At 58.7% G+C, this 22,060-nt stretch overlaps 1 protein-coding gene across 2 annotated transcripts in view; it reads left to right on the top strand.

Annotated features, from left to right (window-relative positions):
* Window positions 1-22,060, top strand: part of ZNF423 (zinc finger protein 423) — a 315,642-nt gene that overhangs the window by 264,927 nt on the left and 28,655 nt on the right. For both annotated transcript variants that reach the window (XM_066349996.1, XM_066349998.1), the window contains one exon: window positions 21,023-21,154. In XM_066349996.1, the coding sequence (XP_066206093.1) occupies window positions 21,023-21,154 (132 nt within the window). The remainder of the gene's footprint in view (window positions 1-21,022; window positions 21,155-22,060) is intronic.

The raw sequence follows: 22,060 nt of genomic DNA, 5'->3' as shown, positions 1-22,060 counted from the left end.
TTTTAAAAATAAAACATCGTTCAGACTTACATTATTTCTGTAAGTTATTTCTTCTTTCTCTGCGGACCGGTACCAAATGGCCCACGGACCGGGGGTTGGGGACCACTGCTCTAGACCCTCAGGGACCACGTGAGAACTCTGAGCTCCGAGACGAAGCAGCTCACCCAAACACATGCTCCGAGTTGCTTCTTCAGTAAGAGTCACCCTGTGTGGAGAGTGGGGGAAGTATCTGTTTGAGTGGATCTGCGTGTGAGGCGGGAGAGGGGGGTCGACACAGAAACTAGCCGATCGGGAATAAATAAAAACGTCACCTCCGTAAACAGTGTTAACTTTCTTGTTTGTTTGCTTTGCTTAGTCAGAAGACGGGCTGTGGATTTACTCCGTGCTAGGCAAAGTTGCTTGATCGGTCCAAAATCACCTTCGTGCAGAGACAGCCTGCCTTTCTGGGGCACGATCATTTGAAACTTTGTGTACAGACAGCTTAGTTTTTGTGCCTGCTTCTTTCTCTTTCCAGTACTGGGCTCTGTGCTTTGCACATAACAGAAATCGTTGGCTTGAATGCCTTGATGCCTCTACTACCGAGAGTAATAATGAGTAACGGTGAGGAAGTCCTTGCAGCTCTGGGGTTCAGGGCAGAGCTGTGTGGCTGGGATGGGCCCCGCCGCTGCCTGTTACCACCTTGTAGTGAGCGCGAGAGCCCATCCCGGATGAACGGTGTTATGTGTCATTCATGCCTGCTACATAGCACTTGGTAGATAGATGTTCATCATGAGCCCTCCCGTCCTAGCTCAGAGCTGGCAGCTGGAATGGGGCCCATGTCTGTGCAGTTTTGTTTGGGAGGCCGGCAGGACAGCCACCCAGCACGGGCAAGTCCATTCTGCCTGCTCCCCGTGTGCCGTGGGAAGTAATTTTGCACCCCACACTGCAAAATCGCCATTGAAAGCAGCTATGTCGCCTGACCTGTGGTGGCGCAGTGGATAGAGCATCAACCTGGAAACGCTGAGGTTGCCGGTTCAAAACCATGGGCTTGCCTGGTCAAGGCACATATGGGAGTTGATGCTTCTTGCTTCTCCCCCTTCTCTCTCTCTCTCTCTCTCTCTCTCTCCCCTCTCTATAATGAATAAATAAAATCTTAAAAAAAATTAAAAAAAAAAAAAAAAAAAAAGCAGCTATGTCTGCTCCCGGGCAGCAGGGAGTGGGTGGAGTGGCGGTCACCCAGGCTGGTGCATGTGGTGGGTGGGGCCAGGGATGATACCGGGGGTGGTGGGCGGGGCCGGGGGTGATACTCGAGTGGTGGGCGGGGCCGGGGGTGATACTCGAGTGGTGGGCGGGGCCGGGAATGACGCCCACGTGGTTCACAGGCTCTGAGCGGGTCCACGAGCTGGTGTGGGTCTGTCCGGCTGGGGCACAGGCTTACACACATTTCGCTCCAGTGTGTTGGGCGGGCCCTAGTCAAACCTCGGTGGCCCTTCCTCCTCTTCTGTCTCCATGGTCCCGCCCAACAGCATCAGATCCTGGAAAAGGCCACCGCTGGGGTCCACTTCTATCGTCCCTTAGCAGCTTTTGTGGCCCAGTGCTGAGAATGCTCCTGTCCCCGTCTGTAGAATGACGCCCTCCGTCCAGCCTACTCTCGGGTCTCCTGAGGAGAGGTAGGCGTGAAAGCGGTCCGTAGAGGCGGAGGGGAGGCTGTTGGCGCCCCGACCAGCGCCCAGAGACGGCGCCCAGGGGGAGACCCGTGTTCCCCCGTGCGGGGTCCGCCACGTCAGTGAGCCCCGCGACCTTGGGCCAGCTGCTTCACCTTCCCTTCATTGTCAACCCGCTTGTCCGTCAGCGGGGGTGCAAAGGGCACCAGCCACAGGGCATCACTGGGATGGTTCGGGACTCACTCTGTGGAAAGCTGCCATTGCCTCAGGTATCATATGTTCTTTACACTAGATTTTTGTTGTTGTTGTTACATCCTTACTTGCAGGAGGCAGGAAGCGTGGTGAGGGCAGGGCCCCTGTCCTCCTCTTCACCTCAATGCCCTTGGCACCCTGCCCTGCACTCTGCCCAGGGGTGCTCGGTTAGCATCTGCAGAATGAGAAAAGAATGGGGTCCCCCTGGAATTGTTTCTTGGGTACCTAGCTTACCCCAGGCTGGGAGCCCATAAAGGCACCTGCTCCTGGGGTCATGTTGCAGGTGGCACCTGACCCGGGGAGCATTTGTCCACTGGAGCAAACCCGCTCCGGAGCCTTTGCCTTTGAGAGAATTCTCCTCCAGAACGTCTCAACATGTCCCTGCAAGGCCGCCTCCTCCAGGAAGTCATTCATCATTCACTCATTCACTGGGCAGGTATCTACTGCCCACTCACTGTGTGGCAGACAGCTCCAAGGTGCTCCTCACCTCTCCAAGAAGGATTGCGGCCCTTTTGCTGTGGCCCTGAGCCCCATCCCAAATGTTTATCCGTACCTCCTGAGGAGCTGATCCTGCCTGCCTGCTGTTACGTGGACCCCTGGCCAATCTCTCTCCCCCTGTAGATGAGAGGTTTTAAAAACTTTATTGAAGTATAACATGCGTCCAGAAACTTGCACAAGTCAGAAATGTACAGGTTTTTTTTTTTGTATTTTTCTGAAGCTGGAAATGGGGAGAGACAGACTCCCGCATGCGCCCAACCAGGATCCACCCGGCACGCCCACCAGGGGGCGATGCTCTGCCCCTCCGGGGCGTTGCTTTGCCGCGACCAGAGCCACTCTAGCGCCTAGGGCAGAGGCCAAGGAGCCATCCCCAGCGCCCGGGCTATCTTTGCTCCAATGGAGCCTCGGCTGCGGGAGGGGAAGAGAGAGACAGAGAGGAAGGAGGGGGGGGGTGGAGAAGCAAATGGGCACTTCTCCTATGTGCCCTGGCCGGGAATCGAACCCGGGTCCCCTGCACGCCAGGCTGATGCTCTACCGCTGAGCCAACCGGCCAGGGCTAGAAATGTACAGTTTTTAGGAGTGAACACATCCGGACCACGGGAACAGAACCGGACAGCCCTCGGTAGCTCCGGCACGCCCCCTTCCTCCTGTCTTCCTCCAGGGCAGGCAGTGCCCCCACATTGGGACCGTGGAGTGGTTTTGTCCCTGAGGAGTTTTAAAGGAGGGATGGGGGGTCTCATTCCTCCCCCCATCTCCTGGTCTGCCCTGCACAACAACTGGCGTGAATAAATGGATGGATGGATGGATGGACCGACCAGATGATGCCTCGATGAGAGTAACAATGGTATTGATACAATAACAGCTGACAGTGGTTGGCTTCTTTACCTGCCGGTTCTAATCAGTGTTTTACCGGCCACTTCGTCTGGTCCTACTGAGATTCAGAGAGGTCAGTCACTTGCCCAAGGTCAGCCAGCCAGAGAGTGGCGGTCGCTATGACCTGGGTCTGTCTGGCCCGAGTCTGGAGCTGGCACTCTGAACCTTGCTTCCTGCTGGTTTACAGCCCTGGGCAGTCCATCCTCTGCTGGGCCAGCTGGACACGGGCTCAGCGGGCGACGGAGCTGAGCTGTCCTTGGCGGGCGAGCTGCCGCTTCCTGGCCGCCCCCGCCCACCCGCCAGGCGCCCCATTCCTCCCGAGCGGCACTGAGCCTTCTGTGCGCCTCTCCGAAGGACAGGGCATATTTCTTCCCAACCCTCCCAAGACCCAGCCTGCACTGGAGGGCTTCATCATTATGCAAATGAGCTGGATTGGATCCGTTCCTGCGGAGGACTCCGGGGGCGGCAGAAGGACGGATTGAGCCTCAGATTAGGCCATGGATGGGTGGGGGCGGGGGCGGGTGGGCATGGAGACGGGGCTGGTGCCAATGATTTGCTCCCCCTGGGGAGGCTGCCTGGAATGGGGGGGTGGGGACAGGTGCTGGGAGGGGGGGACGGGCTCGGGCGCCCAGCGTGGCTGCTGAGGGTAGGACCGAAGAAAGACGTTCTTTTTGGATCCATTCTTTGTGTATTGAGCCCTTTTATGATTCAGCAGTAAGTAAATATCAGCTGAGGGGTGATTTGTTTCTAACAAGCTTATAAAATACTGGCGTCATTTGTGGGCTTATTGGAGTGCTGATTATAAACACTCCCGCATGCCCACTCCTCTACGTCAAATTAGCATTCAAAATACAAATATTGGGTCTTCTCATCACTTTTCCCTGTCTCTTTGGAAGCCGGCGGAGGGATGGCAAGGGGTAGTAAAAGCACCCCCGCCTCAGACAGGGAGCGTTTAGAACTCAGAGACTGGAGGGGCAGAGGGGTGGAGGGGCGGCCCCTTGCTGGGCTCTCCGAGGGTGGGGGCTCAGCCCTGGGAGCCCAGCTGCTCCTCCTGCCTCTCTCCTTGCCAAGTTTCCTCTGACCTAACCCTCCCGGCCCCCAGAGCCTGTCATCTTCAATCTCATGGAGGGTGCAGATCTGGGCGGGCTGCGTCTGGCCTGAGGAGCCGTCCGCGCTGCGGCCTCCCCCGGGGCGGGCCCCGTTGACCCAGGCAGAGGTAGGGCTGCTAAAGACGTCTGAGCAGGTCACGGGGCCACACACACCAGCCTCCCTGCTCTCTGTCCGTCTCCCCACACCTCCTGGCTTTGTGTGGCCCCTTCCCTGCGGGACACGAGCCTGGAAGAATCCCGTCAATCCCACACCCCCGGGTGCCCCGTGACGGTGGCACACACCTCTCCAGGGCCCCTCTGCAGCCACGCGGAAGAGCTGGTGCTGCAGAGAGCCCGGCAGGGGCACCCCAGGCCCCACGAATGCCTATGCACTTTGCACAGCGCTGTTCCTGTCTATCAGACTGGGGCACAGAGAGGTGACCAGCCGGGTCCCACGGTGGCAGAGCCCAGCCATGAAAAGCCGTGGATGAAGAACCGGGTCTGGGTAGGTCACCCCCACGGAGGCGAAGACCGGCGGGGGTGAGGACCTGCGGCGTTCTAGGTGGAGTGAGGCGTGATGGGGCCGCTCAGAGCCTCCCCCGGGAAGCACCACAGAGCTGGGACTGAACTGGCCCGTTCCCCGTTCAGACCTCTGAGCCAGCCACCTCGCCCTACAGATGGGGACACCAAGCCAGAGAGGGGACGCCGTCACCGCCTCCCTTGTCTTAATCATTAATCAGTGGATTAAAAATTTTAATTAAAAAGGTTTTATTCTAGTTTATTACAAAAGCGATCTTTGCTCATTGAAAAAAAAAAAAAAAAAAAAAAAAGCTAGAAAATACAGCCAAGCAAGAATAAGAAAAACATTATTCTGCTACCAGAGAGGACCCTCTGACCCTTTCATGGGTGTTCTTTGGGAATGTTTTCCAAAAGCAAACACAAGTGTAATCATACCCGCCTTACCTTTAAAAAAAAAACACACACACACACAAAACAAAAAACCCAAATCGGATTGTGTTGAGTACCTGGTTTTGTCCTGAGTGCCTGAGTGTGAGGTGGAGGGAGAGGGCTGGAACACAGCGGTACCCTGTCCATTCAGAGGACGTGCCGGCTCGGCCCATAGGGCTGGGCGCATGGCTAGACACCACCGGTGTTTAGAGAGGCCCCTTCCATCCAGCATGCGTGGGGTGCCCTCTGTGTACCGGGTACTCTGCCAGGCTGTGGGCGATAGAAGGTGGGCAGGTGTGCCTGTGCAGAGACGGGAAGGATGGTTCTTGGCGCAGAGATCAGGGGTCCGCTACAGGCTGGAGCTGAGGGTTGGGGGGTCGGACGAGTTCCTGTGAGGGTGAGGGCGCATAAGAGCCATTGGCTGGAGGCAAAGAGGGCGCTCCTGGGGAGGGCTCAGCAGCGGGGAGCCACAGAGGTGTTCTCGGTTGTGAGCTGGACAAAGGGCCACCTGGACCCCCACTTTCACGCTGGACCCTGCTCCCCCCCAACAGGCGAATGGGATTCCTGCTTCCCTCAGATCTGGATGAGGAGGAGGGGCCGTCCAGACGGAGGCCGGGACAGGGTCAGCAGTGCCCTTGCCCGGGGACTCGGGGCTGGAGGCACGCTCTTTATTTCGGAACTGGGATTCAAAGTATCCTCTAGAACCTGACTTCTGGGCTTTAGGCTGTTGTTGGGGTCGGGCCCTCGTGTGTTCAGGGTGTGATGACAGCATAAGGTGAAGGCAGAAAAATCAGCTTAGGGTTCCTCCCCCGGAATCCGAGGTTAGCATTGTGGATGGATTTGGGGGCTACAAGCTTTGCTGTGATGGACGGTTCTGTATTGAGAAACTCCTTTAATTGTGGGACCTTGTAGTGGGTGGTGGAGGAGTGTGTGTGTGTGTGTGTGTGTGTGTGTGTGTGTGTGTGTGTGTATATATGTGTATATATATATATATATATCTCCTGGTCATATCCAGTGGGGAGGGAGATGTCAGTGTCATCTTACAAAACCAGGTCCTTCAGTGACAGCAGAGACCCTGGGTCTCCACTGGGCCTCAGCCCTCCCGTCCCCTCCAGTGGGATGGCCCCTGCATCCCTGGACCCTGGGTCAGTGAAGCTCTGATATGTCCTGCAAGGAGGGCCGACGGCTCCGGACAGCCAGCTCCTCACTCCTCTGGCCAGCGCCTCCGTCTACAGAGGCCCCCAACTGTCAAGTCTCCCCTGGAGCTTTGCTACCCCAGGGGACCCAAAGGCCCTGGCGTGGGATACTTTCAGAGTTTCTGGGTGGCCGCATCATTGCAAATGGCATGTCCCTTCACCTGGCCTCCTAGACTCCTTATCCTTGAGCAACGTGGGGCCACAGACAGAGAGGGTCTCATCAGCCTGTTGCCCCAGGGCCTTGCCCAGCGAGGTCAGAAGCAGCAGCGACGATGGTGATAATGATAACGCCACCGATACTTTGAGCCTCGGTCATCGGAACAGCTCGATGACACAGGGGAGACGCTCCTTTTATTGTGGGACCTTGTCATGGGTGGGGGTACCGTTTTATGTATGGGAACAGTGGTCCAGGGAGGTTGAGTCCCTCCCCCAAGGCCCCCACAGCCGGATGGTGGCTGGAGGGGGGTGGTTTGAACCCTGACTCTGAGGGTGTGCTCACCTCCAGGGGCTGCATTGTTGAGCTCAGTAAGAGAGCGAGCCAGGACCTGCGTCCAGCCTGAGAGCGGCGTGGGGGTCGGGGTCTGGGGTCATCAGGCAAGCGAGTGCCGGCGTGCTAGCAGGAGTCCCCCTGGAGCAGCCTCTGCGGATGTCTGGACCCGGAGCCGCGGGCTGAGGGAGCTCATGCGCCTGGGACAGAGCTGCACACCGGAGCCCAGCCGGCCCGCTCCAGGGCGGGTCCAGAGCCACGTGGGCTGCTGTGTGAATGTGGGACCCAGGAAACCGTTAGCATTCATTGAGCACCTCGTGTTTGTCCGGCCCTGTGTGAGAAACACCAGACAAGGAAAAGAACTGCTTTTTTTTTTTTTTCCTCAGACTTTATTAACTGGGACTGTTTGGGTTGCAAGTGACAGACTGTCAAGTGAGCTTAAGCAAAGAAAAGAGTTATTTTTTGAAAGGTACATTTTTATTTCACATAACTCCAGATAGCTTTGGGTGCAACTGGACCCAGAGACGTAAATGCCAGTGCAGGACTTGATCTTTGAAAAGTACGGTTGTTAGGACTGAGGCCACGCTTGAGAACTGGGAATAAAGGCAGAGACAGGAACGGGAAGGGAGTGGGAGCGAGGAGGCCCGGCGGGGCGGGGCGGGGCGGGGCTGGGCGGGGCGGTCTGGGCGGGCGGTCTGGGCGGGGCGGGGCGGGGCTGGGTGGTGTGGGCGGGGCGGTGTGGGCGGGGCTGGGCGGGGCGGGCCGGGGTGGAGGAGCGCAGGGGTCTGGCAGAAGGACGAGCGTTACACTAGAGATAGGGAGCCACTGCAGGCTCTTGAGGGAGGGGATGAGACGATGGCCACAGAGGCTGGGGAGGGTCATGCCATGTGTGCCGGATGGACGCGGAGGGAGAGGCCAGGGCGGGTGAGGTGAGGTGAGGTGAGGTGGGACCAGGGCGGTGGGGAGCACAGGGTGAGCTGCCCGGCGGTGTTGGGTGCAGGTTTTTCACAGAGGTATCTATGGAGCTGTCTTTTCCAAGAAGGAAAAAAAATGGCAAGACGCCAGCCAGAGCTGTACCGAGAGGCGTTTTCCCGCCACGGTGCGTGGGCCCCGAACTGCTGGCATCTCGTCAGAGCTAATGGCAGCTGTTCCGCTCCCTGAGCCAGCACGCAGGGCGGAGGGCTGCATGGGGGCGGCCTCCTCCACCCCCCCACCCCCGCCCCCCAGCCTCTCAGCAGTGAGTCCTCCTCCCTGTCCTCCTGTCCTCCCCGGGGTGGGGCTGTCTGCCTACGTGTCAGCTAACTGGCTCCTTGGGCTAGGCATGGTGGGTGGGGTGGGCGCAGACCTCAGGCTGCGGGCGGGGCCTGCCGGGCAGGTGGCGGCTGGGCCAAGTGCGGGCGGAGCTGGCTGTGGGCAGAGACAGACAGGCTGCACGCGGAGAGCTGGGCTGCGGGGTCTGAGCTGCCCAAGAGGTGGCAGACACCCCTTCCCCTTCTGGGCTCTGGATGCTCTGGGAGCCAGCAGAGCCACCATGTTCATGGTAAACGTGAGCGCAGGGATGTCACAGGCCCCGAGGGTCCCAGCCCTGGGTCTGCGGAAGGAAGGGAGGAGTTAGCGTCTCTGTGCCTGCCTTCAAGGAGGTGACATTTTGGCAGCGGTGGTGGCGGTTGGGGGCAGGGAGGGGAGACAGGAGTGGACGAGAGGACAAAGGTGGACCTAAGAAAATGCCTCGGAGGGCTGAGCGGCTCCTACCTCTGCTCTCTCCGGGGCTTTTCAGCGGAACTGAAGAAGGCCGGCTCCCCGCCACGTAGGCTCAGTGCTGGCGTCGCCATCGGAATCAGGCGACAACGTCAGGATGTGTCGTTGGTTTGAAGGTATTCCTCTGTCCCACCTTGCGTTTGAGTTTCCAGTTCTGGCTTCAGTTCTCGTTGTCCTCGGGTCACAGCAGAAGCCCAGTTCTTGGAGCCAGAGCCGGCAGGTGCCCAGTGAGGCCCGCACAGACCACGCCGCCGCGGAGAGTTGCACGCCTGAGGGTTGAGTTTACGTCCCTTCACCCGCTGAGCCAGCTTAAAGCTGGGGAATCCTCTCCTCTCCCTCGGCCTTGACCTCCAGGGGGCGTCCTCTGCGGGGACATCGCGATGCTTCCTGGGTTGACGCAAGAAGCGGGGGGGACTCGGGCTGCTCCAGGAGGGGTGGCTCGGTGGTGTGGCAGGCGGGCTCTGGATTAGCTCGTCACCCATGGTTAAGTCATCCGCCTCACAAATGATCGACCCAGCGGTACCCCCGATCCTGCCGTCACCTCACCCTTACCCGCCCTGGGCATCGTGATCCCGTCACGAACGACCCCAGTAGAGGTTGACGTTGAAGGTTACAGAAGGTCACATCCGAGCGGTTTCCCACGTAGGGCCGTCGCCACAAGGGCTCACAAAGGAGGCCGGAGGGACAAGGCCTTCTTTGCGACGTTTTGAAACACACAGCACACAAGTCCGTAAAGACGTACTAAGTGCCTGCTCAGTGCCACACGTGGTGGTAGGCTCCGGACCCCGGCGTTGAGCGAGGCTGGGCTGGGAGCGCCCCGCCATGGGCCGCAGGCCGTGATGGGAGCCGCTGGGCTGCGCGGATCAGTGGCCTCTAGCCACCTTGCTGTTGAGCGCCTGAGGTGTGGAACTGACTTTTTATTTCGTTTAACTAATCGATCTAGCTTGAATAGCCACATGCGGCCGTAAGTACCCCATTGGACAGTGCAGCTCTTTCCATAGCCATCGGGCCTTATTGTCTAGGTCTAATCACTTCTTTTTGCTCAGGGTGTCACTCAGAGGCAGGGCGGCCCAGGGTCCCCTTGGCCTGGTCAGAGGGGAGGACGTGGTGAGTCGCCCTTTGCAGGCTGAGCCCTTGGGTCCGTCTGGCTTTGGGGGATTAGTAACTATGAGGACAGTCCTGCGTCTGCCTGGATGGAAAGATTTTGAAAAATGGTACTACCTTCCTCTGCGGGGGCGCCCTGTGTTGGTACATGTGCACAGTTCTTTGTCTTGTTGATACATTGATGTGACTCATTTAAAAAAAAAAAATCCAGGCGGTGGGGTGTGGACGGGGGGAATGACGTCAGCAGCAGAGAAAACCCCTCGCCGTGGAAGCAGGGGTAATGCTTGCTTCCCTGGTGGGGGCGGTGACAACCAGAGCCTGCCTGTCATGTTAATTGTATATTATTAGAGGCCATTAATCTGAGGATTATTAGCGTGATAGATTTCCGCAGTCGCCTTGTTGCGGAAGACTTGAATCTGCAGATCAGGGATAGCCATCGGCCGGCGTTGGATGTGTTAAGGATGACGAATGAAAAAAGCTACTTGTTTCTGCGGGCGTGGGGTCCCCCGGGGGACGCAGCGGAATCTGCATCTTCAGACGGCCTGGTCTTCTGCAGGTAGAAGGGGACGGGTGCAAGGAGGCGATGGGACATCTTCAGTAGGATGTTTCAAGCCCCAGAAGTCTCGAAGGCAAAGAAGCTCTACAGTCTTTAGAAGGCCAAGACCTCTGTCTCCTCCGAGTTCTCAGGGAAGCCCACCTTCCCGGACCCGTTGGCTTGACTGGACCGTTCTCTCCCTTGTTCTCTCTCCTTCTTTCCATGAAGGCTCTGAGAAGGGCTCCTCCCGTCTCTCGGGGACATGTCCGGGGCCTGGTTGGAGACGTCTCTTTTGCCAAAGAAAAGCTAGTTCAGCATGTCCTGAATGTCACAGACGCTCAGCTTGCTGAGGGGCCCGTGACCCTGTCAGTCGCCGTGAGAAGTTCGTCAGTGGGGCCCTCTGCAACAGTGGTGTGTTTTTTTCTCCTGATCTGTTCAGGGCTGCTGGCCCCCGGGGATGGGGGCCCCGGCAGTGTGCAGGCAGAAGGGAGCGCTGGAAGGAACACCCTCCCAGGCGTCCTCAAACTTTTTATAAAAACCGCCCACTTTCGCAGTGCTGGTAGACCTGGTCCCTACCGCCCACTAGTGGGCGGTCCAGCTTTCATGATGGGCCAATCGCGGCGCTGTTTGGTTGCACGGTAGGGACCAGGTTGACCAGCACTGCAAAAGTGGGCGGTTTTTATAAAAAGTTTGACGACCCCAGTCTGGTCCCGCCCGGTGGGCTCAGCCTGTGATTGAGGATCTCGGAGCAGCGGGCTCAGCCGTGAGCAAGGCCGGGGGCCGGGGGGCACATGAACCTGAGTGCCCTTGTCTCAGGCCCTGCTTTTGACCTTCATGGAAACCTCACTATTTTAAGAGAGTGGGGCAAGGAGAAGACACACACACACACACTCACACACACATACACTCACACTCACAGTGTGACACTTTGGCCGTGGGAACGTCAGAGGGGTGACCAGGAGAAGGCAGCTGCCGTCAGCCACAGTTGGACAACAGGGTTCGAATGTGGATACAAGTTCTGCCGTCGCGGATACGGGGAGTGGTCTGGAGGTGGGAGGGCCCCCAGCCCGGGACAGTGGCACAGAGGCCTTCGCAGATGGATGAAACATAGAGTGCAGTGTAGCTAAGGGCTCTTTAAACACTTCCTGGGCGGATCTCCCTGCCCCACGAACTCACGGAGGGCTGGCACATGCGGATTACAAGATCCTGGCCGTGGAGCCATGTCCAAAATCACAGTCATGGTCAGAGTCACAGTGACGGTGCACAGGGATCTCGCCCCTGCTCACTGTTGTAACAGCCCCGTGAGGGACGGCTCTCTCCCCTTTTCACAGACCAGGAGACTGAGGCCTGGCAGGAAAGTGCCAGGCCCAGGGTCGTGCTCGGAGCCTGCTGTGGTTGCCCTGGTCTCAGCAATGTCTTCCCTCCATGTCCCCACGGGGTCCCACCTTGTTCAAACAGGGCGAGCGGGGTGGGGACGGGGTGGCAGTCACTTGAGCCGTCCTGTTTGCTGTGATGGGCAATCTTAAGTGGACTTTCCCCGGAATCATCCTCGAGCTTAACTGACCCCTCGCTAAGATCCATCCGACGGGGCGCTTGAGAGCAGCCGGTCAATAGAACCATCTGGAGTCTTCTGATGTGAGTTTGGGAGGAGAGAATGGGTGAAGCTCTTTGACTTAGGACAACAGCATCCTGGAGACGGGCAGTGGCCAGATGGTCCATCTTGCCATGGGAACTCGGAGTGAGTGTGAAAGTGAGGGGACTGCAGGTGTCCCCCCTCTCAGCCCTCCTTCCCCAGGCCTCCTCCCGACACCTCCCCCAGGTGTGGAGAGCAGCACACATCTGCCTGGAACACGGCTCTGCCGGAGGACAGGCTCGTCGGACCCTGGGGGGAGCCCAGGCAGACCGGTGGTCAGGCCGGCACGCCTGAATTCCAGGCGGGAGGGGAGACCGCGGGGTCCCACCCCTTGCTGGACTTTCACTGGATGTCGATGGCACAAGGGTCCAGTGCCTCTGGCAAGCATGAACGGAAGGGCAGGGGTTGGGGTGGGTAACCCTCTCCCCACACGTGGACACAGCTGCGTTGTGCTGCCATTGGCGAGTTCAGCCCACCCCTTCCTCCTGCCGTCCGGTGGTCTCTGCTCAGACCTGCGCCCGCTGGCGGTGTCAGGGTGGAGGGAGGGGGATGTTGGTGGGTACCTGGGTAAATAAGTATAAATAGTTTTCTTTCTGATATGTGACCGGATTATTTTCCAGTTGATTTGAAGTCTTGGCCCCAAGTGGCCCACAGATCAAAAAAAGATAAGGGTCAGTTACAAGGTTGAGCTCATTCTCCGTCACCATGGCAACTGACCTCCGGCAACCCCCGGAGGACTACACCCAGCTCCCCAGGTGATATTTTCACTGTCCACGCCATCAATCCCGAGCCTTTCAAAATTCAGACCGCCTAATTGTCAGGGCTCTGTTTTGAAGAGGCTCGGGTCCCCTGAGGGGCCCCGCGCAGGCTGCCAGAGCTCATTTATACGCCTCTGTGAAACTCCGGGGACCAGGAGATGGGTCCCCCCTGGCCAGCAAGGCCTGGGAAGGCGCCCCACAGGGGAGGAGGGAGGCACAGCCCAACCTCCAGGATTAATTAGGAAAATGGGGGCGGCCATGGCGGGGCGTGTCTCCAAGTGTTCCTGAGTGATGGGAGGCCCACCACACCCTGGCATTGGGGGTCTGGGGCACTGGGGATGCCCCTCCGAGCCGCCATCCCCCACACACATCTCCGGCTACCTTCCACCATTTCCTCCCAGTTGGGACAATAGGAGAGTGTTGTCCAGGGTTAGCTGGGTCCTCTGCCTTCTGCAGTGTGAACAAAACGACTTGAGGAAACTTCCACTGTTTTGGAGAGCCGAGAGGCGCAGTCTCGGAGAAGGCCCCGAGGTGGCTCTGAGCAACACACAGCAGGCGGGACAGCAGGGTTTCCATGGGACCGGCGTCCCCAGCAGCACTCCGTGGAGCTCAGCGCCCCTCAAGCCGACATGCACATGCCTGCCCAAGCCCCCGGGGCACGGGCTGGCTCTGCAGGTCCGGGGTGCGGCCTGGAGGCTGCCCAGCTGACCAGCTCCCCGGCGATGCCAGGGCTCCTGTCCAGGGGACCACCCCTGCCTCCCCGGATGGCCACGGCTTGAAGGCGGCCGGGGCCCAGGGGTTGGGGATCCCAAGGTGAAGTCCTCGCCCCTGCACACGCTCCCCGGTTCCCCCCGGGCCGCCGGTGAAGGGCTCCCCTGTGGACCCTGTTTTCTCCTTTGCCGCTTGTCAACTCCAAGTCCAAGTGTCATTGTCCCCTTCCCCCTCAGCTTGCCTGGGTCCCTTTCCTGGTGGTATTTCATGGCAAATGACCAGATAAACAGCCCGATCTGGCCGCCCGGCCAGCACTGTCTGCCTCTCCTCTGTCTGCCCGAGGCCTTTGTTCCTTAGAACAAAGAGCTGAGACCAGCATCGGCCGGTGCTTCCAATCCCTGCTCTGCACCTGTTTGTGGTTGGTGATGTGCTAGGGTGGAATTAGAGGGGTCTTCTCCCAGGACCCCCTCTTTCCTCATTTGCCCAGATGAATTGCCTGGCCCTATGCCCAGTCTTTCTTATCTCCATGTCTCCTTCCCTTCTGTGTGTCTGATCGTGGGCCCCAGACCTCCTGGGTCCTTACTGACTTGGCATTTGGGGTGAGCCATGGACTCAGCCCCCGGAGCTGTGGAGGTGAGGTGTGGTGACATTCGTTACCCAAGCTGGTGACAGGGAAGCAGCCCATGCGCCTTTCCATTGCAGGGACTGTGCTAGGGTGGCCCGGGGCTTCCCACACTTTCTGGTGCGGGGCTGCCTTCTCCCCTTGCCTGGGAAAGTCCTCAGCCTTCCTGCCAATGGGGAGCAGGTGCTGGCACACGGGCCCGTCTACCCTCCTCACTCACGTGGTTAGACGATCGGGGTGACCAAGGAGCAAAGGGGGTGGCTTGCTGGGTCCCAGGTGGAGGCTCGGCCTCTCCAAGCTTCCCTCCCCTGTTCTGTCCGTTGAAGGTCAGCCTCCATGCCTGTGCTCTTGGGGCTGGCCAAAATGGCAAGTCCTGCATGTTTGGGGGCCCCTGGTGGCCGGTAACCAGCAACTGAGCAGCACCCCTCCCCCACGTTCTAAGCTTCGTACTAAGTTCTTTCCTCAAGTCACTCATTTCCTGTTTATTGTGTGCCTGCTGTATACCAGGTCCTGCTCTAAGTCCCGGTGATACAACAAGGAGCAGAATAGTCCTCGTGCAGCGCACACGCGTGTGTGTGTATGTGTGTGTGTGTGTGTGTATGTGTGTATGTGTGTGTGTGGGGGGGGGAGGCAGAAGGACAGAGGGAGAGAGAGCGAGCAAGAATTGCTTTAAAAAAAGCAACTCTGTAATACGCCAGGGGATTGCAAGGACTATTAAGGAAATTAAAAGTGGGTGAGGTGCTGTTAGCTGGGGTGTCTGGCGAGCTCTCTCTGGGGAAGTCTCCTTTGAGCAGAAGAGAGGGAAGGAGGAGACGGTCTGGGGGGAGAGCGCCACAGTGAGGGCAGATGTCCCGTGGCAGAGCAGCTAGCGAGCAGAAACAGCTAAGCTCAGAGAGGCTCCGTTACCTACCCAAGTACACACAGCAAATGAGTGATGGAACCCAAGTATCCCTGGCTCTAACTTTTGTGTCCTGAACCGCTTGCTCCCCGGATGGAGGAGGCTAGTGAGGACCCTTGTCCACCCGGGCGGCAGTCCCAGGTTATCTGCTAGAGGGGGGTTGGCACTAACGACTCCCCTCCCTGGCCAGCTTCCTGGCGTGGGGTTTCTGCTCAGAGGAGGGCCTGGCAGGGCCCGCGGGAGCAGGCTGCCGGGGGCATTAGAGCTCGGGAACAATGCCCTGCCCACTCGCCACCACAGCCCGGGCCCCTCCCTCCCAGGCAGCAAATTATGGCCCTCCGAGTGTGTGCCCAGGCCCGCCTTTGACATCAGCAGGGCCCACCTGAGCGTCACCTTCAGGATGCTGATAATCAGCGCTCTCTCCTCCTGGCTTCCCCCAAGACCTGTATGGAAATAAGTATGTGTCTGCCAGGGATCAAATGCTTCCGGAGACAAAAGTCGGCGCCGGGGACGTTACGGGGAGCTCTCATCTCGGCACGGTGCTGTTCCACAAAGCCCTCGCTCCGCTTTCGGGCTGACACAGTTTCAGCCTGAAAGGTTCCAGCAGGCCGACTTGGTTTTAAGCAAAAGCACATCCTATTATTTTTTTGAGAAATGAAGTGTAAAATTAACACTTATTATTCCTGAGCAGAGTTGAAAGACAGAAAGAGAGAGAGAGAGAGAGAGAGAGAGAGGCAGAGAGAGAGAGAGGGAACAGACTCTAGGATTTTCATGCGTGCTGGGTTGTTTGTTTGGCAGTTTGAGTTTTGATTTTTATATTCTTTAGGGACCATCATAAATCAGTAGGTTCCCGGTGCCATCCCCGACTTCTGGGGACCGGGAGGCAAGACAGGGCGCAGGGAGCTGGCGACATCTGCTTTTCGCTTTGCAAATGAACGGGGCTGCATCATTCACTGGAGTTGCGAGTTGCGTGGGTCTCTCTTCCGGATGCTTGTCATGTGCTGTTAAAAAAGAAAGAAGAAGGAAGAGAAAGGAAAGGAAGCAATTGTGCGCTTAACTCTCAGAATTGTGCTGCCCCCCCCCCCGGGGGGGGGGGCTGGCGGAGGGGCCGGTGGGCTCCCGGGCAGCCATGGCATTCTGCTCCAAAGGTCCGCCCAGCGCTGTGTGAATTCAGGAAAGCAATTCTCCGCGGGGGCCGCTGTCTTCGGACCCTGTGACTTGGGAGGTTGTCGGCGCCGGCGTGGGGGCGGTGATGGTGGAGGCAAAGTCGATCGACACCCACGGGCTGACTCACCGTGGGTCCCAGGTGCACAGAGGCACATGGCAGGCTAACCAGGGCAGCCCCCCCAACCGCCGTGTTCCTGGGTGGTTTTTTTATGGGCGGAGGTGCACACACCAGGTGTCCCAGGAGCACCCCCACCAGAGGGCCTCGTCCTTGAGAATGGTTTGCAAATCAGAGCCCCTCCGGCGTTGGGATTTGCCCCTCGCTTTGCCATTCTGCGGGTTTTATTTTCCCCGTCCTCTCTCCCCGGGTTTAACACTTGGGGGAGAAGGAGAGAAGGGACCGGAGGCACCGGACGTGGTCGTCTGGCACGTGGGCCCTTGATGGAATCAGCCCGGAACCTCGCGCTCGCGCCGGCGCCGGTCTGGGGCTGCGGTTTGTCTGAGAGGCGGCTGCCCGGGCCCAGGACGGGCAGGCCGCTCTGGCTGCCTGACTGCACACATATTTATGAACGTGGGTGCCAGGCGTAGCTGCGTCTATGAATCAGGGGGACCCGCTGATGAATCGCTCGGCACTCGGAGAACGGAAAGGGACTGTCAGCCCTGATTTCTCTGATTTATAAGTTTGCGGGAGCCTCTTTTGTCCTCGGTGCTGGTGTGTCATTCACAGCCAAGTGGATAAAGGCCCCTGCTCAGCGGAGCAGTAAATCCTCCTTTGCCCTCAGCCTAGGTGGGGGGCTTCAGCGGGCAGGGGGAGAGGGCCCACCAAGGGCATCTCTCCTCCATGAGTATTTCCTGAGCCCCTCCTGCGGACCCAGCCGGGACTTGATGTTCCAGGGGCCTGAAGAAAAGGAGATAGCATCTGTGGTCATAGCCCGGTAGCCAGCATCAGAAGGACTCATAGGATATGGCCCGGGTGAATCCGGGGTCGCTCTGCCCAGCCAGGGGCAGCTGTGTGTGCTGGCGTAGTCAGGGGAGGCTGCCTGGAGGTGGTGTGCCGGTAGGATACACGCAGCTAGAGAGGACTTCAGAGCCCCCCCCCCCCACTGGCTGTGCTAACTCAGCACGTGTTCCAGTTCTCCAAGCCCTTTTTTTTTTTCTTCTCTAGAAATATGGTTTTCCCAGCAAGCAGGGTGAATTCTGAGATTCCGCTTGTGTTACTATAAACGGTCATAGAAACCTCGTGCAACTGTCGTTCTCACAGACCCTCTGCCTCAAGAGGTGTCCGTCGCCAATAAGGTGGCCATCCCTAAAGGGTGCTGTCTCCCATTCGTTCATTCCTGGAACCCGTACACTGTGCCAGGTGCTGAGAAGCATTGTCTGTGGGGCAGGGGTGTGTTGTGTGTGGGGGGGGTCTCTGAAGCAGCCCCCCACCCCCCACCCACTGGAGGCCATCTCTAATTACGATGACGGTCTCCCCAAGGGGTGTGGAGAACGGCGCGGGGCCTGTGCGGTGAGCGTGCGGAGCCCGCCCCGCGTCCCTCGGCTTGTCGATGAATCCCTCTGCCGCCGGTATAAATGGAAGAGCTGCTCCCGTCTCTGCCGGGTGCGCGTGGCCTAGTTGCCAGGGCTCCAGGGCGAGACAAACACCCGGTAGATTCCAGTCAGTGGGCTATGTGGGGCAGGCCCACCTGCACACGCACACGTGTGCGCACCTCTGCGGCGGGGTGCCCCCGGGGGCACGGAGGAGGGCCGGGCCGGGGAGGGGATGCCTGCTGTCTCTGCCAGCCCCTGCCAGGGCCCGGGGACCCAGGGACTGGCCCGGAGCCTCGGCCCATCTGCGTTTGTGTCTTGCCACTGGCAGAGGCCCTCTGCTACCTAATTCTTGCCTTGGAGGGCAAATCAGAGCACCTGGCGCCTTTGGTGAGGCTGGTTCCCTGGGGAAGCCCGAGGGGGCGCCCGTGTCCTTGGTTGTCCCAGATAATGTTCTCACCGGTGATGCCAACGTAGCTGGCAGCCGACCCTGATTGAGCACTTGCTGTGTGCGCGGGGCTGGTCAAAGCCCCGTTTCGTCCCTTGTGAGGTGTGTTTTTAAAATGTTTATCTTATTGATTGGAGAGAGAGCAAGGGAGAGAGCGAGAGAGAAAGACAGGAACATCGATCTGTTCCTGTAGGTGCCCTGACTGGGGATCGAACCGGCCGCCTCTGTGCTTCGGGACAATGCTCCAACCAACTGAGCTATCCAGCCAGGGCCCCTTTTCTTCTTCTTAATTGTTAATATTATTAACTTATTTAATGCTCGCATCAACTAAGAGAGGAAGGCTGTTTGGGGCGGGTGACTTTTTAAAAAAAAAGACCATTTTTTAGAGCAGTTTTAGGTTTACAATGCAGTAGAGAGGAGGAAGATACCGAGATTTCCCACAATCCCGCCTGCCCCCGCCAGTGCCCCGCCTCCCCGTTATCAGCATCACATCATAACGTTTCGTTTCTTGCAAAGAGGAACCCACGCTGGCACAGCATGATCACCTGGAGTCCACAGCTGGCCGTGGGGTTGTACAGGCTATAGGCCTGGACTCGTGTATCCTGACGCACACCCATCATTGTCATGTACAGAAGTTTCGCTGCCTTCCAATGCTCTGGGCTCCCCTATCCCCACCCCCCCTCCCCCTAACCATTAACCTCACTGATCATCCCTTCACTGTCTCCATAGTTTTGCCTCATCTGGAATGCCACAGAGTTGAAATCATGCAGTGTGTAGCCTTTTTAAGTCAGTTTCTTTCACTTAGCCATTTGCATATAAGGTTCCTCTGTGTCTTTTTTTTTTCTTCTTCTTCTTTTTATGAGAAGAGGGGAGTCAGAGACAGACTCTCACTTGAGCCCCGACTGGGATCCACTCGGCATGCCCATTAGGGGGTGATGCTCTGCCCATCTGGGCCCATGGCTCCATTGCCTATGGAGTCATTTTTTAGCGACTAAGGCAGAGGCCATGGAGCCGTCCTCAGCGCCCAGGCCCAATTTTCTCAGGTCAATAGAGCCATGGCTGCGGGAGGGGAAGAAAGAGGGAGAAGGGAGAGAGAGAGATAAAAGGGGGAAAGGTGGAGAAGCGGATGGTTGCTTCTCCTGTGTGCCCTTACCGGGAATTGAACCTGGGACATTCACATGCCGGGCCAGCGTTCTACCACTGAGCAAACCGGCCCGGGCCTCCCCTGTGTCTTTTTATGGCTTGAGAGCTCATTTCTTTTTAGTGCTGCATAATATTCCATGGTCTGGATGTTATGCAAGTTAGTTAACCATTCACCTACTGAAGGACATCTTGGTTGCTTCCAAGGTTTGGCAATGATGAGTAAAGCTGCCCTACACATCTGCAGGCTTCTGTGTGGACGTACGTTTTCAGCTCACTCGGGTAAATAGCAAGGGGCGTGAATCCTGGATTGTCGGGTACGAGTGTGTTTAGTTCTGTGAGAAACCGCCGGGCCACCCTCCAGTGTGGCGTCACCACGTTGCACACCCACCTGCGCTGGGGGCGGGTTCCCGCGGCTCCACGTCCTCGCGGTATCTGGTGTGGTCAGTGCTCAGGATTCTGGCCGTTCTGCTAGGTGTGCAGCGGTGAGGAAGGCTGTTAATGAGTATTTTAGAAAGGAGGAAACTGAGGCACAGAGAGGCGACCTAACTTGCCCAAGATCACGCAGTAAGTGACAGAGCCCGGTTCCAACGCTGGGTCATGTGATATTTAAGCTGGTGTGATTCTTTGCCACCCCCTGCTGACCATGGGGCCAGCCGGTCACCCATGCCAACCCCTTCCCTCCCCTCACAGACCCGTGGGGCAGGGACTCGGTGACCCTGGTTTACCAGCACAAACTGACGCTCGGGCCGCACGGTTTGCAGAAGTCAGGACTTGAACTCCGCCCCGCTGGTTCGGGGCGGGGACACGAGACCCTGGCTCTCGACGTGTGTGACGCTGGTGCTCAGGGCACGCTCTAATGTTTGGGGTCGCAGAAGCTCCCAGGTGGGGAGATGGAGCCGTGTTCTGATTGGGAAGTAGGACAGGGTATCTGCCCATTGTCTGGGAGACACTGGGCAAGCCATCTGTTAAAAATACAAAAAAAGAGCATTTTATTATTTTCTGTGATACCTTCACGTGACTGCCAGTCTGTGTCAGAGTAAAATCCCGAAGTCCTGCTTGTGTCCCCTCTGACCTCATGCCTACCCTGGCCCCGGCCTCCAGAGCTTCGGCACTCCTCCCCGTCCTCCCTGTCAGCCGGCCCGGCACGGGCTCACCTCAGGACCTTTGCTCGGACTCTCACCTGGAGAGCTCCCCGCGTTCCCCCAGCACCTCCTGACCCTGTGACGCGTTGATCATCTTTACTTATGATCTGTTCTCCTCACCACTAGAATGGGGGAAAGCGTATTATCTGTTGTGTCCCCACCTCCGCAGAACCCCCAGCTCCAAGTGCCCGGCACACAGTACAGGCTGCTTAGGAAATATTCTACTGGGTTTTTTAAAGTCCTGATTGGACTTGCACCTCCATGCAGACCCCACTCCTGGGACCCTCACCCTGTGACACGGTCTTGGAGTCAAGCTGTTGGGCATGGCCTGCATAGCTCGTCCCTGGACCAGCAGGAGAAATCACAGCAAATGATGTCTTCCCGCGCCAGATGTGTGGGGCCGGCACCCTGGGGTCTGTCAGCCTGGGAGTGGCTGGACCGTCTGGGGCTGGGACAGGTCTCGGCATCCACAGCTCCACTCTGGCCCTGGTTCTGGGGGTCGAGGAGGGACTGGCCTGGGTGTGCGGGGCTGTGGGTGGTTGCCAGAGGACGGGACACGCAGGGTCACTGACGGGTCATGGTTCCTTGCAGAGGAAGGCATCAACCACGAGTGTAAGCTGTGCAACCAGATGTTCGACTCCCCGGCCAAGCTGCTCTGTCACCTCATCGAGCACAGCTTCGAGGGCATGGGCGGCACCTTCAAATGTCCTGTGTGCTTCACAGGTAAGGGGCGCGGGGGGGAGGGGAGCATGTGGAGGGAGAAGGAAGGGACCCGGGGCTCCACCCTTGAATGGCTGGACCTCAGCATCTGCTCCTGGCCTGACATGGACACTTGGGCTCATGGGGCGGCCCTGAGGGACCCCCAGCCCCATGGCCCCACCCGCCTTCGTGTAGACCTGCCCTGCATCCCTGCCCCACGCTCTGCGGCCTCTCCTCGGGGGGCAGCTCCCGTGCCCCGGCCCCCGCTCACCCCCGCACTCAGCGGCTGCCAGGCCTCTGCTGGCCCAGCCTCGCTCTGTGTTGTGTTGTGGGCTGCAGGGTCACCTCCGTGTCCAGCACCAGTGGGCTCTCCCTGTACGTACCTCTTGACAGCCCAGCCCAGCCCATGTTCTGTCCATGCTCCGGGCTGGAGAGGTCAGGGGCAGCTTGGCCAGCCAAACCCCCAGCCCCCAGACTGGCTGCCAGCCCAGACACGCGGCTGTCCCGGCCCAAGGCTAGTCTCAGGGGCTCTGCTGACCCCCCTCCTGCTGCCCAGATGGCAGCCGGTGTGCGCGGGGCGGGGGGGAGCCAGGCCTTCCCCTGCCCCCCCCCCAACATCTGCCGTCTGCCACGGCAGGAAGCTCACCCTGGGGAGGGCGCATCTCTGAGGGGCTCCCCTCCCAGACAGACAGCTGCTTCCGGGCCGCCTCTGTGTCCACCCAGGGACGGGGCTCCTGCCCCCGGGAAGCCGGGCTGCGACCCACTCGGGGACAGGCCCGAGGAAGGGCCCACGTGTGGGGAAAGTCCTGCACACGCGCACCCCGCTCGGGCTCTTCCTCCTCTGCAGTCCCTGTCACCCTCACACTCTAGAGGCCGGCTGGGAGCTGGCTCCAAGGGTCCCCAGCTGCAGGGTCTGCTGGCCTAGGACAT

Source organism: Saccopteryx leptura, chromosome 9 (genome assembly GCF_036850995.1).
Source record: "Saccopteryx leptura isolate mSacLep1 chromosome 9, mSacLep1_pri_phased_curated, whole genome shotgun sequence".
In the NCBI taxonomy this organism is placed as follows: Eukaryota; Metazoa; Chordata; class Mammalia; order Chiroptera; family Emballonuridae; genus Saccopteryx; species Saccopteryx leptura.
The sequence above is the reverse complement of the archived record's forward strand: the minus strand, read 5'-3'. Positions and strand labels throughout refer to the sequence as shown.